Raw genomic sequence first — 17,100 nt, 5'->3', positions numbered from 1 at the left:
TTGGAAAGTAGTGGCAGAATCACAGAATTTTTAAGGTTGGAACGGACCTCTGGAGATCATCTGGTCCAACCCCCCTGCTTAAGCAGAGTCATCTAGAGCAGGTTGCCCAGGACCACGTCCAGACAGCTTTCTGAGCATCTCCAAGGGGGAGATTCCACAACCTCTCTGGGCAACCTGTTCCAGTGCTCTGTCACCCGCACAGTAAAGAAATGCTTCCTGATTTTTTTAGATGGAACCTATTGTGTTCCAGTTTCTGCCTCTTGTCCTGTCACTGGGCACCATTAAAAAGAGCTTGGCTCCATCTTCTTTGCACCCTCCCTTCAGATATGTATACACATTGACACAATGCCCCCTGAGCCTTCCCTTCTCCAAGTTGAACAGTCCCAACTTCCTAAGCCTCGTCTCATAGGAACAGTGCTCCAATACCTTGATCATCTTGGTAGCCCTCAGTTAGACCCTACCTAGTATGTCTAGGTCTCTCTTGTGCTGGGGGGCCCAGAAATGGACATAGTACTCCAGGTGGCAACTCCATAGAACAATCATTTCTCAAGATGATTCAAGTCTGATTACCCAACAACAAACACAAATTGTATTTTTATTTTGAGATACTGAAGTAACTCAGTAGTTCAGATACTCTTGAAGTCTGTGACATGGTCAGAAAGACTATTAACTTTAACCTGTGTCCTCTGCTCTAGGTGCAGATACTTCCTTATTGAGCAGTGCTCTGCACAGAAAATACATCAGTGATCTGCTGCTGTACTGAAAGCAAATCACTTTATAAGCTGTGTTGTAAAAGTTGCATTTTCGACCTAGCGGTTTGGAACCTGGATACCTGAATGACCAGCTCTGTATGCAGTTAATGAATGTAACTGCTTAGCAAGAAACACACCTGGGCCACAGTCCACTGATTTGAACAAGAAAAGGCTATATCAAGAGGACAGTTTCCTTTAAAGAGCCTCAGTTATGGAATTCTACTCCTCTTCCTGTCTTAGGGAAGACCTAACTTATTTTTCTGGGCTAACTTCAAATTATTTTCTCATGCCATTTAAGGAACTAGTTGAGGCTAGAATTAATAATTTAGTGATGAGATGATATTATCATTAGTTTTGCTGTTACCTAGGCAATTACACAAATTGTATATTCTATTTTTAAATAATATATTTAAGCTACTGTGGAGAACAGTCAGACTTGTTAGCGTTACTGATAAGCACTGGCCTTGGGCAAATGGGAGTTGAGCAGCTTCTTTTTGTTTCTCTCTTATGCAAACTGTGTAGATAGACGTCTGCAGGTGTCCTGGTTTCAGCTGGGATAGAGTTAATTTTCCTCCTAGTAGCTGGTATGGTGTACCATAATAAGCATGGTATAGATGGTGTAGAATAAGGGGTGGATATTGTCCTGGTTTTGGCTGGGATAAAGTTAACTTTCTTCATAGTAGTTGGTATGGTGTTGTGTTTTGGATTTAGGATGAGAATAATGCTGATAACACTCTGATGTTTTAGTTGTTTCTAAGCAGTGCTTACACTAAGACAAGGACTTTTCAGCTTTTCATACTGCCCTGCCAGTGAGGAGGCTGGGGGTACAGAAGAAGCTGGGAGGGGACAGAACCAGGACAGCTGACCCAAACTGGCCAGAGGGATATTGTCTACCATATGATGTCATGATGAACAATAGAACAGGGTTGGCTGACCAGGGTGGGGGGACCACTGCTCAGGGATTGGGATGAGCATTGGTCAGCAGGTGATGAGTAATTTCATTGTGCACCACTTGCTTTGTACATTCTACTATTATTATTATTAATATCATAATTATTGTTATTATTTCTCTTCCTTTCTGTCCTGTTAAACTGTCTTTATCTCAATCCATGAGCTTTTACTTTTTTTCCCTCCTGATTCTCTCCCTCACCCTACTGGGGGGTGAGGGTGAGCAAACAGCTGTATGGTGCTTAGCTGCCTACTAGATTAAACTACAACAACAGGCTTTGTATGAGAGGTTACAGAAGGAGGAGGGAGTCTTGCAGTAGAAGGATGGCCCTGTTTTCACAACAGAACAGAATCTTGAAGGACATGGTGCCCATAACAAAACGTTTTGCTTATTTGTAAAATGAATATTAAAGTTCACACCCCTGGATATGATAATGAGCTTAATTAAGTACATGCCAAACATATATGACTATAGTACTCGACTCTCCACTCAAATTGTGCTAAACGTCACCCCAGGGGAGGAACAGATAAGGTTAGGATATAAAAGAAGAGTTAGTGTTAAGAGCTAGTGTTAGGGGGGAAAAAAAAGAAAGAAAGAAAAAAAAAAAAAAAGAGCCGGGGGGGGGAAGAAATAATAGGAAACCTAGAAGAGGCAGTTGACGGGCTGTGCTCCTTTTCCTCCACCAAGACAGGGAAGCCTTCTTGTTAAGCTCTGTGCCTTCACCCTTCGGTGAAGAATAGCCGGGATAGCGTTTTGCTGGCACTATCATCATATATTAATCCTATTCCAGTAAGTGCATGTATCAGTGGCAATTCCAAATCCATTATATCTGTCACCTTACTAAATACTTTTAACTTCGTGAAACTGTCTCAGTGAAAACCCTTAGCAGGACTCTGAAACAGGCAAACATTTGACTCGGTCTCAGACCCGATGGCAGCTAAGCACCACACAGCCATTCACTCACCCTCCACCCCAGTGGGATGGGGGAGAGAATCTGGAAAAAAAAAGTTAAAAGCTTGTGGGTTGAGCTAAAGACAGTTTAATAGGACAGAAAGGGAAGACTAATAATAACAATAATAATAATAATAATAATAATAATAATAATAATGTGAGAAATAAAGTTGTGTTTTTACAATGGAAAATTCCAGTAACCTTGCATATTCAAAAGTGGTCACTTTTTTGTTGTTGTTGTTGTTCAGAAGACTTACTTCAGAATCATAGAATCATAAAGGTTGGAAAAGACCTCCAAGATCATCTGGTCCAACCATCCCCCTACCACCAATATTATCCGCTAAACCATGTAACTAAGTACCACGTCCAACCTTTTCTTAAACACCCCCAGGGACAGGGACTCCACCACCTCCCTTCTCAGCAGGGCTGCTCTCACTCAGTTCTTCACCCAGTTTGGGATTCACCACCTTCACTAACTCACATCTGGGATTGCCCCGACCCCAGTGCAGCACCTTGTGCTTAGACTTGTTGAACCTCATTAGGTACACATGGGCCCAATTCTCATGTTTGTCCAGGTCCCTTTGGATGGCATCCCTTCCTTCTATTGTATCAACCACACCACTCAGCTCAGTGTCATCTGCAAATTGGCTGGGTGCAACCTTCAAGCCAATTCCTTGTCTCCTGAATGGTCCACCTATCAAATCCATCTCTCTCCAATTTGGAGACCAGGATGTCATGTGGGACCATGTCAAAGGCCTTGCAGAAGTCCAGGTAGATGACATCAGTCGGTCTTCTTTTGACAGCTGATGCATCAAAGAAGGCCATCAGATTGGTCAGGCACAATTTGCCCTTGGTGAAGCCATGCTGTCTGTCTTGGATCACTTCCTTGGCTTGCATCTGCCTTGACACTGCTTTCAGGAGGATCTTTTCCACAATCTTCCCAGGTACAGAGGTGAGGTCTGTAGTTCTACTGGTCTGTAGTTCCCCGGGTCCTCCTTTCTACCCTTTTTAAAAAGGGGAGTGATGTTTCCCTTTTTCCACTCACCAGGGACTTTGCCTGACTGCCAGGACATTTCAAATATGATGGAGAGAGTTTTGGTAATTCCATCAGCCAGTTCCCTCAGGACCCTTGGATGCATGTCATCGGGCCCCATAGACTTGTACCTGTTCAGTTTCATCAGGTGTTTTCAAACCTGTTCTTTGCTTACATTGGGAGGGACTCTGCTTCCCCAGGCTCCATCTATGATTTCAGGGTAATGAGAGACGTGGGAAACCTGACTGGCAGTGGAGACTGAGGCAAATAAGTTGTTGACTACCTCAGCCTTCTCCATGTCTGTGGTTACCAGTTCTCCCTTCTCGTCCATCAGAGGGGGTACACTCTCCTTGGCCTTTCCTTTCTGTCCAATGTACCTGTAGAATTCTTTCTTGTTATTCTTTGCATCCTTTGCCAAGCTCAGCTCCATTTGTGCCTTGGCTATCCTGATCCCATCCCTGCATATCCGGACAGCATTCTTGTACTTTTCCCAGGCCACATGCCCTTTCCTTCATGCTCTTCAGTCTAACCAGCAGGTCCTTGCAAAGCCATCCCAGTTTTCTGCCCTCCCTGTTCTCTTTCTTACACAGGGGAATGGAGAGGATATGGGCAGGCACCTAGAGCAGTGTGCAGCTCCCATGCTTTGGAACTTCACCCCTGAACAACTGCAAAATCCCCCCAAAATGGCAGCATGCTTTAAAAAGGTGTGTCATCACCCTGGCAATTCTAAAGAGACACAAATCACTGCAACATGCTGCCACTTGGCCACTTAGCCTATGCTTACCAATCCGCAATCAATGCCACTATAACCCCAGAGACAAACCCTGCAGACCCTACAAACCCTGCAACCCACTCCAAGCACTGTGGTCACTCCAACCCATGTGGAAGGCCCCAAGGCTGGGCAAGGAAAACTGTGCCAGTGTCAGTTGCTCATGTATCCAATATGAAACAATGGATGAGAAAGTAAGGACGTTTAGAAAGCAGAGGAACTCCTACTCACACTAGGGAGAAAGAAGAAGATGAAGCAGGCTACAATGAAGTGGCTGGGCCATCAGAGGAAAAGGAAGATGAAGAGGATGATATCTTAAGAGCATCGATAACTACCCAAGGCCTATACCAGCGTGAGCTACGAGACATGTGAAAAGATTTCAGTCATCATCCAGGTGAGCACCTTGTCACCTGGCTGCTCCGGTGCTGGGACACTGGAGCCAATAGTCTGGAATTAGAGGGCAGGGAAGCCAGGCAGCTGGGATCCCTTGCTAGGGACCCAGGCATTGACAAAGCAATTGGAAATGGAGAACAAATCTTCACCCTCTGGAGGTGTGTTCTGTCAGGTGTGAAGGAAAGGTATCCCTTCAAGGAAGATGTTTGTACTGTTTTTAGTGAGGATAGAGTTAATTTTCCTCCTAGTAGCTGGTAGGGTGCTATGTTTTTGATTTCGGATGAGAATAATGTTGATATCACACTGATGTTTTAATTGTTGCAGAGCAGTGCTTACACCAAGCAAAGGATGTCTCAGCTTCTTGCTCTGTCCTGCCAGCAGGCAGGCTGGGGGTGCAGCAGGAGCTGGGAGGGGACAGACCCAGGACAGCTGACCCAAACTGGCCAAAGGTGGTATTCCATACCATCTGACATCATGCTGAACAATATGTAGGGGTGGCTAGCTGGAATGGGGGGGCTGGCTGCTCGGGGTTAGGCTGGGCATCGGTCAGCGGGTGGTGAGCAATTATATTGTGCATCACTTGTTTTGTACACATTATTATTATTATTATTATTATTGTTATTGTTATATATTCTGTCCTAATAAACTGTCTCTATCTAAACCCACAGACTTCAGTTTCTCGTTTCTCTTCCCATCCCAGAAAGGGAGGGGAGAAGGTGAGTGAACGGCTTTGAGGTGTTTAGCTGCCGGCTGGGTTAAACCACAATAGTCCTTTACTCAATTCATTCTGGTGTGCCATGTTGCCATAGGACTTGCTTTTCAAGGCCCAGGATAGTGTTCCAGAAAGTGGCATGGGGCACAGGATATGTTTCCAGCCATCCAGTGGTTGCTCCCACCATTGTAAGTATGTGGCGCTTGCCATGGCGGGTTTGAGGGAGTGTCATGTAATCAATCTGCCAGGCCTCTCCATATTGATATTTCAGCCATCGTCCTCCATACCAAAGAGGCTTTGACCATTTGGCTTGCTTGACTGCAGCACATGTTTCAAAATCATGAATAACCTGTGCTATAGCATCCATGGTCAGGTCCACCCCTCGATCACGAGCCCATCTGTATGTTGCATCTCTACCTTGATGGCCTGAGGTGTCATGGGCCCATCGGGCTATAAATAATTCACCTTTATGCTGCCAGTCCAGGTCCACCTGAGCTACTTCAATCTTAGCAGCCTGATCCACCTGCTGGTTGTTCTGATGTTCTTCAGTAGCCCGATTCTTGGGCACATGAGCATCTACATGGTGTACCTTTACAGCCAGGTTCTCCACCCGGGCAGCCACAATGCAGCAGCCCAGATGGGTTTCCCCCTGCACTGCCAGTTGTTTTGCTTCCATTGCCGTAACCACCCCCACAGGGCATTTGCTACCATCCATGAATCACTAGAGAGATAGAGAACTGGCCACTTTTCTTGTTCAGCAATAACTAAAGCCATCTGAATGGCCTTCACTTCTGCAAACTGACTCGATTCACCTTCTCCCTCAGCAGCTTCTGCAACTCATCATGTAGGACTCCATACAGCAGCCTTCCATCTGCGATGCTTTCCCTCAGTATGACAGGACCCATCAGTGAACAGGGCATATTGCTTCTCATTTTCTGGTAGCTTGTTGTACAGTGGGGCTTCTTCAGCACGACCCACCTCCTCCTCGGATGATATCCCAAAGTATTTGCCTTCCGGCCAGTCCATAGTCACTTCCAAGATTCCTGAGCGACTGGGGTTTCCTATTCGAGCCCGCTGAGTAATCAGTGCAACCCACTTGCTCCATGTAACATCAGTTACATGATATGTAGAGGGGACCCTTCCTTTGAACATCCAGCCTAGTACTGGCAGTCGGGGTACCAGGAGGAGCTGCGCTGCAGTACTGACCATCTCCGAAGCAGATCGAACTCCTTCATACTCTGCCTGTATCTCCTTTTCGGTTGGAGTGTAGCAGGCCTCAGATCCTCTGTATCCCCTACTCCAAAACCCCAGGGGTCGACCTCGAGTTTCCCCAGGCTTTTTCTGCCAGAGCCTCCAGGTGGGACCATTCTCCCCGGCTGCGGTGTAGAGCACATTCTTTACATCTGGTCCTGCTCGGACTGGCCCAAGGGCTACTGCATGGACTATTTCCTGCTTGATTTGTTCAAAGGCTTGTCGTTGCTCAGGGCCCCTTTCAAACTCATTCTTCTTACGAGTAACTTGGTAGAGCAGGTTTACAATCAGACTGTAATTTGGAACGTGCATTCTCCAAAACCCCATAACACCTAGGAAAGTCTGTGCTTCTTTTTTGCTAGTTGGTGGAGACATAGCTGTTATTTTGTTGATCACATCCATTGGGATTTGACGGCGTCCATCTTGCCATTTTATTCCTAAAAACTGGATCTCTCATGCAAGTCCTTTGACTTTATTTTGTTTTATGACAAAACCAGCCTTCAGAAGGGTTTGGACTATTTTCTTCCCTTTCTCGAAAACTTCCTCTGCTGTGTCACCTCACACAATGATGTCATCGATGTACTGCAGGTGTTCAGGAGCTTCCCCCTGCTCCAGCGCAGATTGGATCAGTCCATGGCAAATGGTAGGGCTGTGTTTCCACCCCTGGGGCAGCCGATTCCAGGTGTATTGGACAGCCCTCCCATTGGAAAGCAAACTGTGGCCTGCACTCTGCTGCTCGAGGGATGGAGAAAAATGCATTAGCAATATCAATTGTGGCGTACCACTTGGCTGCCTTCGATTCCAGTTTGTACTGGAGTTCCAGCATGTCCGGCACTGCAGCACTCAGTGGTGGCGTGACTTCATTCAGGCCACGATAGTCCACTGTTGGCCTCCACTCATCATTAGACTTTCGCACTGGCCATATGGGACTATTGACAGGTGAATGAGGCTTGCTGATCACTCCTTGTCTCTCCAGTTGATGAATTAGCTTATGGATGGGAATCAGGGAGTCTCGGCTGGTGCGATATTGCTGCCAGTGCACAGTTGTGGTAGCGATTGGCACTTGCTGTTCTTCGACCCTCAGCAGCCCCACAACAGAAGGGTCCTCTGAGAGACTGAGCAAGGTAGACAACTGTTTAATAATAGAATGATAGAATCATAGAATATCCTGAGTTGGAAGGGACCCTTAAGGATCATCAAGTCCAACTCTTGACACCGCACAGGTCTACCCAAAAGTTCAGACCATGTGACTAAGTGCACAGTCCAATCTCTTCTTAAATTCAGACAGGCTCGGTGCAGTGACCACTTCCCTGGGGAGCCTGTTCCAGTGTGCAACCACCCTCTCTGTGAAGAACCCCCTCCTGATGTCAAGCCTAAATTTCCCCTGCCTCAGCTTAACCCCGTTCCCATGGGTCCTGTCACTGGTGTTAATGGAGAAAAGGTCTCCTGCCTCTCGACACCCCCTTACGAGGAAGTTGTAGACTGATGTCTTAATGTCTTCTGTCTCTATGGCAGCTATGCCAAAAGCCCACTGGAACCCTTTTGGGTCCTTGAAATATCCTCTCCTGAGATCCTGGCCAGTCACGATATGGTACTTCTGCCACTCATTCCCAGTTAGACTCACTTCAGCCTCCAATACAGCCAACTGCTGAGATCCCTCCATCACCCCATAACTACAGATTGGTCCAGGCCCTTTATATCCTGATGGCATTACAGTATACCGTGCACCGATATCTACCAAAGCCTTATACTTCTGTGCATCTGACGTGCCAGGCCATCAAATCCACACAGTCCAATAAACCCGATTGTCCCTTTCATCCCCCTGGCTGGAGGCAGGCCCCCCCTAATCCTGGTCAGAATCTTCATTTTTGTGTCTGGAGGACATTTTGTGACATCTTCGTCTTCATCCTCCTGCTCCTCTGATGGCCCAGCCTCGTCTTCTCTATAGCCAGACCTAGCAGAAGACTCTCTGCATTCTATACAACCTGACTCTCTAAACCATCTTTTCACCTTGGTTATGGCTGCAACCGACCCTGATACAGTTTGTTTCCCTGGCTCAGCCTGTCCCCTCATAGCTCCTGCTGCACCCCCAGCCTCCTTACTTGCAGGACAGAGTGAGAAGCTGAAAAGTCCTTGGCTTGGTGTAAGCACTGCTCTGCAACAACTAAAACATCAGTGTGATATCAACATTATTCTCATCCTAAATCCCAAACACAACACCATAACAGCTACTAGGAAGAAAATTAACTCTGTCCTAGCTGAAACCAGGACAGGGATAAGTCACCTTTTACATGACAACTACATAAGAAAGCACTTTAAGTTAAGGAATGTACTTCATATGCAGTGAAGGAAAATACATTATTACTATACCATTACTGTAAACTGAATTAACTTCAGAAGCAGAAGTGTGGGAATAAAAATGTTTTTGCAAGTATTATCTGTAAAGCATCAGATAGGTTGTGAACCTGGACTGCCCAGTCAATGGGGAAACAGGGGAGGGTCCTGGTCGTCGAGGAAATAAAGTATATAAACTGTGCTATGTAACTAGTAGGCGTGCTCCTGCTTGTAGGATGCCCGCCATTGCAATCGCGAAAATAAAAAAATGCTACTTCACTGAGATCCTTACCTTAACCTATGTGATTGGCCCCAAGGTGTTTCTCACAGAAGTGTCACATTTCAAATGTGGGATGCAGAGACCTTCAGAACTGTGCCTGCCATACACTGACAGATTGTTAACTCGCTTTTTTCTATTAGAGTCTATATTTTTTCACTTGAGTTACAAATGTATCAGTTTTCACTGAATGCTGCAAATCTGTATACTCATGCTACTTAGAATATGTTTTACAGGAGGATTAATAGGAGTTAAGTGTTATGGTCTCCATTGCCAACTAAATTGTCAAGGACAGTTCACTGATTTGCTCTCTTTGGGGAGGCATACACAGAGTTATTTGCATCCATGTTCTCAACACACTCTTACCTGATCATGAATATCAACCATCATTGAATTCTGCTGTGGTGGGTGAGCAGCTGGGTGCAACATATGATGGGATATATTTGGAGGGTGAAAAGTTTGGGGATCTTCTATCGCTTGCTGCTGTCCATAGGAGAGATGGCGATAGTTTTCATCTTGGCTAATAGAATTATGTCGAGACAGACGATCCCTTCTTGCTCTCTGACGGTGAACAGGAGGACTGAAAACACATTAAAAGAAAGATGAAAGATCACATTAAGAAAAGTTTGTGGCACTTATAACAGGAAGCACAAAGAACTCAATAGTAAGGATATTTTTATGCTGGAAAGTTCTGCTAAACCAGGTATGTTAGCGTGGCATATGAACATTAAGAAAACTGCTGAAAGCCCTAAAAAGCACTAACGCATATTTCAATATAAGAGTACTTAAGTAGAGCTTAACACAAAAGAGGAAACCAGAAGAAGCATTTAAAAAGAAATATTACCTTCACAAAACCTTTTAAAAAGACATTTGAGCACTCAATTCACAAAATCACAGAATGGCTGAGGCTGGAAGGGACCTCTAGGGGTCATCTTGTCCAACCTCCCTGCTCAAGCAGGTTGCTCCCTGCTCACCTAGACCTGATTTTCTTGGACTATGTCCAGATGGCTCTTGAATATCTCTGAGGATGGAGACTCCACAACCTCTCTAGGCAACCTGTTCCAGTGCTCCATCACCTGCACAGTAAAGAAGTGTTTCCTGATGTTCAGGTGGAAGTTCAAGTTGTCCACCAGCACCCCCAGATCCTTTTCTGCAAAGCTGCTTTCCAGCTGGTTGATTCCCATCATGAACTAGTGCCTGGGATTATTCCTTCACAGTTTCAGGACTTTGCACTCCCCCTGTTGAACTAAGGGTTCAGAAACACTAAAACCCTTTGTTGTAGGGTTTAAAAACGTTAAAAACAAGAATGCAAAGTTTAGTTGACTTCCACATATTTATATTACACAAGAATCTTTAATCACATGATCAGATTCCCCCAGAGTTCCTGCCATATCCAGGGTAAAGAACAATGGCTCACCTAGTGACAGCAGACAAAACAATAGGCTGCTATTAAAATATTTCCTTAGCTCTTACACATGACCATCACTACACCCCAGTGCTTCACAAAAATTACCTTTAGAAGACCCTAGCAAGTTGTAACTGTGGTAATATTTCTATTTTATGATTGGTGACTGACATTTAGATCAACTGAAGCTAGAACATCTGCTTAGTTAGAGTAAGCAATTTAGAGACTTGGGATTTGAGAATATATTCATGAAGCACACAAGTAAAAACTTGGCCATTAAAAAAAGTTTTTATGAAGTGACTTACATGGCATTTCTTATAAATTTGGTCTGAGAACAAACTAAGTAGAGACTATCCTACAGTCCCCCACCTGATTCTACAACATGCCTTTCAGTCTTCACAAATAACAAAATTATCCATTGCATGTTCAAATGACATGGGAAGTGCTACCCTGAGTATGGAGCAGGCTGAATGAGCCAAACAGCAGGAAAAAAACAAACACACACACAAACAAACAAACAAACAAACAAAACAAAAAAGGTCTGTGACAACTAGAGCACATCCTTTTCAACACATCCTGGAACAGAACCAAAGATTCTCAGCTTTCAGCATTCCCTTTGTTATCATCAAACAACTCTGAAACCTGTTGGCAACTCACTACGTAACCCTGACATTTCTCAAGCTGGATCCAGTTTTGCTACTGAAGATAGAAGGGGTGGAGGAGACAGAGAAGGGTACTACCACAGTAGTTCAAATGCTCTCATGCCTGTATCATAGTCTGTCATAGATTAGTCATACTCATAGATTGTATCATTGTCCCCCTCTACATTATTCTAATAATGATCCACCCATTTAATGTTTTGCATTAGGACAATTTTCTTTCCTCTGTCTGATTCTAATCCTAGAGCAGATAATACTTAAGGCAGTAGACGTTCTTTTTTCTTTGTAGTATTCTACTTATGACTCTAAAGATGTTATTTCATACTTAAAATAAAAATAAAAAAAATGAAATAAAAAAAAAACAAACACAAAATTGATGCATATATGAACCATGCCCACGTATCTCTTAAATACCTCTAGGTATGGGTATGGTGACTCCACCACCTCCCTGGACAGCCTGTTCCAATGCCTAACGACCCTTTCCATGAAAAAATTCTTCCTGACACCCAATCTAAACCTCCCCATGTGCAACTTGTGTCCTATCACTTGTCACCAGAGAAAAGAGATCCACATCCTCCTCACTGCAACCTCCTTTCAGGTAGTTGTAGATGGCAATGAGGTCTCCCCTCATCCTCCTCTTTTCCAGACTAAACAGCTCCAGTCCCTCAGCTGCTCTGCACAACACTTGTTTTCTAGTCCCTTCACCAGCTTTGTTGCTCTTCTGGAATGCATTCCAGCAATTTGAAACCCTTCTTGTAGTGAGAGGCCCAAAACTGAACACAGTACTCAAGGTGCGTCTCATCAGTGCCAAGGGACAATCACTTCCCTAGTCCTGCTGTCCACACTACTTCTGATACAAGCCAGGATGCCATTGGCCTTCTTGGCCACCTGGGCATACTGCTGGCTGTTCAGGTGGCTGTCGACCAATACCCCCAGGTCCTTTTCTGCCAGGCAATTTTCCAGCCACCCTTCCCCAAGCCTATACCACTACATGGAGCTATTATGATCCAAGTGCATCACCCAGCATTTAGTTTTGTTGAATGCCATACAGTTGGATACAGCCCATCGGTCCAGCCTATCCAGATCGCTCAGCAGAGCCTTCCTACCCTCAAGCAGATCAACACTCCCACCCTACTTGGTGTTGTCTGCAATCTTACTGAGGGTGCACTCAATCCACTCATCAAAATCATTGATAAAAATGTTAAACAAAACTGGCCCCAATACTGAGGCCTGAAAAGCACCACTTGTGACCAGCTGCTACCCCCATTTAACTCCATTCACCATGACCCTTTGGGCCCAGCCATCCAGCCAGTTTTTTACCCAGCAAAGAGTACATCCGTCCAAGAGATTTCTCCAGAAGGCTGTGGGAAGCAGTATCGAATGCCTTGCTGAACTCTACATAAACAACATCCACAACCTTTCCCTTATCCACTAAGTGGGTCATCTTAGAAGGAGGTCAGATTAGTCAGGCAGGACCTGCTTTTCATAAACCCATGGTGACTGGGTCTGATCACCTAGTTTTCCTGTACATGCTGTGTGATGGAAGTTGGGATGAATTGCTCCATGACCTTCCTTGGCACATGCTCCCAATGACTGCAATATAAAACATATGCAAGGACTTATGTTTACAAGAATTGTAGGAGGAAAGTAGAGTTACTAATTCAAGTACCAATTTATTGTACGAACAATTAAGCAGATTTCCTAATTATGATCAACACTGATCTTCAGAGTAGCTTATTTTAAGGCTACTTCTAGAGAGAAATAGAAGAATGCAGGGTTGGTGTTTTTTTGCATTGATTCTTTGATGTTTTTCTACCCCAGTCGGGTAGAACAAAAATTCTCTGAAAGCAGCAACATCAGAAGCAAAATATTTTTTTTACTTTGTAGAGCTATTTAAAAATAATTTATCAAACTTCAGAGTATCCCAACAGAACTTCATATAAATTGTTAAATACCTATATTGAAGATGCACTTCAACTTTTTTCTTCCATACACTGTGCTAGGTTATGTATAAAATAAGTAAGTGACAGTCCCTGACAACCAAAATCATTCACAAGCTTTCACTTCACAGAGTGTCCGGCTGAACTAAAGTAGGTCAGATGGAAATAGAAGAACAGATACTGAGTACAATCTTTAGGCAGGAACAGCCATCACAAGCTGTTCATAACTGACGAGTCTTGATCTGTGTTCTTCAAGTTCTTTAATTTCTTTGAAGCAGTGACTTTTTGAATGTACTTAGTTAAAAATTACTGTTATGGTAAAGAAAGGAAGGTGGTAAATGCAACATACCATATCATATCAAAGGGACGGAAATCTGCGGTTTCCAGATTGGTAGAGAGGGAATGGAATGGTCCTTTTTTCTGTTTATCATCTCTGGGGCTGGTTTAAGGTTTCTTTTAGTTTTATCACTTTATTGTACTGTGCAACACTATTTTCTGATATGATAAAATTACCCATTGTGAGCATAATCTGGTATTTCTACTCTGTCATCTTTGTATTTCAGGAACTACCTCTTGGAAACTATTAACACTTACACTCTATACCTTTTCTCTTTGGAGAGCCAGTCTGTGTGGGATACAAGGGAGAACACTTTCCCCTTCTTCATCTTCCCTTACTCCTTCGTCTTCTTCTTAAGCTCCAAGCTAATTACAATAGCTCTTCAGAATTTTGAATGTCCTTTGGATGTTCAAACCAGCATGTCCTTATTGCTATGTCTCCTGAATGTGTTTCGGGTTTTATCTAAGGTTAAACAATTAGTTAAGAATACCTCCTTGCTAGTAGGGCAGCATAAGAAGTAGAAAAGTCCATGGCTCTATGTAAGCACTGCTCTACAACAACTAAAAACATTGGTGCATCTGTCCAGGTTTCAGATAGGAAAGTGTTAATTTTCCTCCTAGTACCTGGTATGGTGCTGTGTTTGGGATTTAGGATGAGAATAATGTTGATACCATGCTGATGTTTCAGTTGTTGCAGAGCAGTGCTTACACTAAGCCAAGGACTTCTCAGTTTCTCGCAGTGTCCTGCCAGCGTACAAGCTGGGCGTACAGCAGGAGCTGGGAGGGGACAGAACCATTACAGCTGACCTGAACTGGCCAAAGGGGTATTCCATACAATATGGTGTCATGCTGAACAATTATATGGGAGAGCTGCCCAGGGTGGGGGAGACCACTGCTCGGGGATAGGCTGGGCATCCCATTTACCCTTATATAACAGGTATGAAGCTCTAGAACATGACAGTCAAAACAACGATGTAGATGAAAGCCCATCCCATTTGGAGAGGGTGCCTAAGGCAAGGCAAACTACCCCCCGCATTGCTACATCTTCTGTCTTGACAGAAGAAAGAAAGAAGGGTTATCGTCATGAGGGACTCTGTTCTGAAAGGTCGTGGGGATGAAGTCCGATAACTCCTCTTCATCACCACTAGTTGACCCCCTGCCTTTGTACAGACTCAGCTGTTCCTTGGCTCTTGTCCAAACCACAAGGTCGGTCTCAGCTGGTTTTTGAGACAGGTTCCCCATTTTTGTCAGGAAACATCTTCTGTGAGGGGCTCGGAGACTCCTTGTTTTGGTTAATTTTCACAGTAGTAAGCAAAGACGCTCAACTATATCTATTTTAAAGCGATTAAGCAAGCCCCCATTCTTCTATCCCTGGCTTCAGTCCCCCCTTTTCTAGAAGATTAGTAAATTCTTTTACTCACAGCAAAGATTCCCAACTTGGTACTGATAACTTAATGCCATACCATGGACTTGCAACAAAGAAGTCAGCATGGCTATCTGGTATAACATTCTCCAGTTCCAGATTAGTATAATTACAGACAATACAAGACTTATACCTACTAAGATCAATATGACTATGATTGGGTGACACAATGTATTGAGAATGCCATTTGCCGTTGGCGACCACCCGAAAAGTGTATCCCACCAGTGATGACTAGCATCTTGTTTACATTGTATTGTTAGACTTGATCAACTGGTGGGATACCACTGGTGCCAAATATAAAAATAACACCTGACAATTCTAACAAAGTTACAAATTCAAAAGTTAGAATGATTTTTGCTAGGGAGAGTTATATTCTCCTTATCTACTTCTACAAAAGCACAAGCAGTTCTTAAACATGGACAGCCTTGACCAATATATAAGCACAGTCTTTTGACTAGTATTTGGATGAATTTCAAAGTGCCAAACACCTTGCTCAGTGTCAAGACATACGTCCTGAGCGTCAATTATGTTGCTTTCACAGATAAAGGCTCTAGAACACGACTGTCAGAACAACGATGTAGACAAAAGCCTGTCCCAGCTGGAGAGGGTGCCTAAGGCAAGGCAACCTACTCCCTGCATTGCTACATCTTCTGTCAAGAAAGAAAGAAGGGTTATTGTCATGGGGACCTCCCTTTTGAAAGGGACAGAGGGCCCAAAACGCTGACTGGACCCAACCCACAGGGAAGTCTGTTGCATCCCTGGGGCTTGGGTGAGAGACTTAGCTAAGAAAGTCATGCACCTGGTATGGCCGACCGACTACTACCTGCTACTGGTCTTTCAGGCTGGTAATGACAAGGTAGCAACGAGAAGTCCGAGAGCGATCAAAAGGGACTTTAGGGCTTTAGGGAAACTAGTTAAAGGTTCAGGGGCACAGGTTGTGTTTGCCTCTGTCCTTCTGATAGGGGGGATCAATGTTGACAAGCAGACTCATCACATTAATACGTGGCTTCGAGACTGGTGCAACAGGCAGAACTTTGAGTTTTTCGATCATGAGAAGGTCTATGCGACACCAGGCCTGCTGTCACCAGATGGGACATGCCTCTCTCAAAGAGGGATAAGGATTTTTGTTCTGGAGTTGGCAGGGCTGATAGATAGGGCTTTAAACTAGAGTCGAAGGGGGAAAGGGAAAAAAAACAGGCACGCCAGTGATAAGCTAAGGGATGGTGTGCTAGAATCAGAGGGACTGTGTGCTAGTAAAGTCTTTTGGTCTGCTCCACAAGGTGCTGCGTGTAGGGAGGCGCATTTGAAGTGCTTCTACACAAACACGCAGTATGAAGAATAAAATGGACAAGCTAGAAGTCTTGGCCCAGTCCTACAGCTACGACATCATAGGCATAGGCGAAACCTGGTGGGATGAGTCCTGTGGCTGGTGTGTCGCAATAGTTGGTTACAAGCTCTTCAGGAGAGACAGGCAGGGTAGGTGAGGTGGCGGGATGACGATGTATGTGAAGAAGGGGCTGGACTGTGTGGAACTTCAAGTTGGCGATGGCAAAGTTTAGAGCCTCTAGGTAAGGATTAAGGGATGAAAAAATAAAGGGGATGTCGTTGTGGGAGTCTATTACAGACCACCTGGTCAGGACGACAATGCCGATGAATTATTCTTTGCAGAACTAAGAGATGCCTCAAGATCAACTCCCCTTGTCCTTATGGGGGACTTCAACTTGCCAGACGTCAACTGGGATCACCACACGGCCGACACGAGCAAGTCCAGGAGGTTCCTAAAGCACATAGATGATAACTTCTTGGTGCAGGTGCTAAAGGAGCCAACTAGATCTGTTGCTGGAGAAACAGAGAGGGTCTTGTGGGGGACATGGCAATTGGCAGCCGTCTCGGTCATAGTGACCATGAAGTGGTTC

The 17,100-nt window shown here is 44.5% G+C and overlaps 1 protein-coding gene across 1 annotated transcript in view; it reads right to left on the bottom strand.

Annotated features, from left to right (window-relative positions):
- The window catches only part of LOC311220852 (E3 ubiquitin-protein ligase RNF38-like), a gene marked incomplete at both ends in the record, with an annotated part of 188,749 nt that overhangs the window by 38,517 nt on the left and 133,132 nt on the right, over positions 1 to 17,100 (bottom strand). The window contains one exon of the mRNA XM_084304495.1: positions 9,788 to 10,001. Coding sequence (XP_084160621.1) covers positions 9,788 to 10,001 — 214 coding nt within the window. The remainder of the gene's footprint in view (positions 1 to 9,787; positions 10,002 to 17,100) is intronic.

Source organism: Netta rufina (assembly GCF_964035555.1).
Source record: "Netta rufina genome assembly, chromosome: W".
Taxonomy (NCBI): domain Eukaryota; kingdom Metazoa; phylum Chordata; class Aves; order Anseriformes; family Anatidae; genus Netta; species Netta rufina.
The sequence above is the reverse complement of the archived record's forward strand: the minus strand, read 5'-3'. Positions and strand labels throughout refer to the sequence as shown.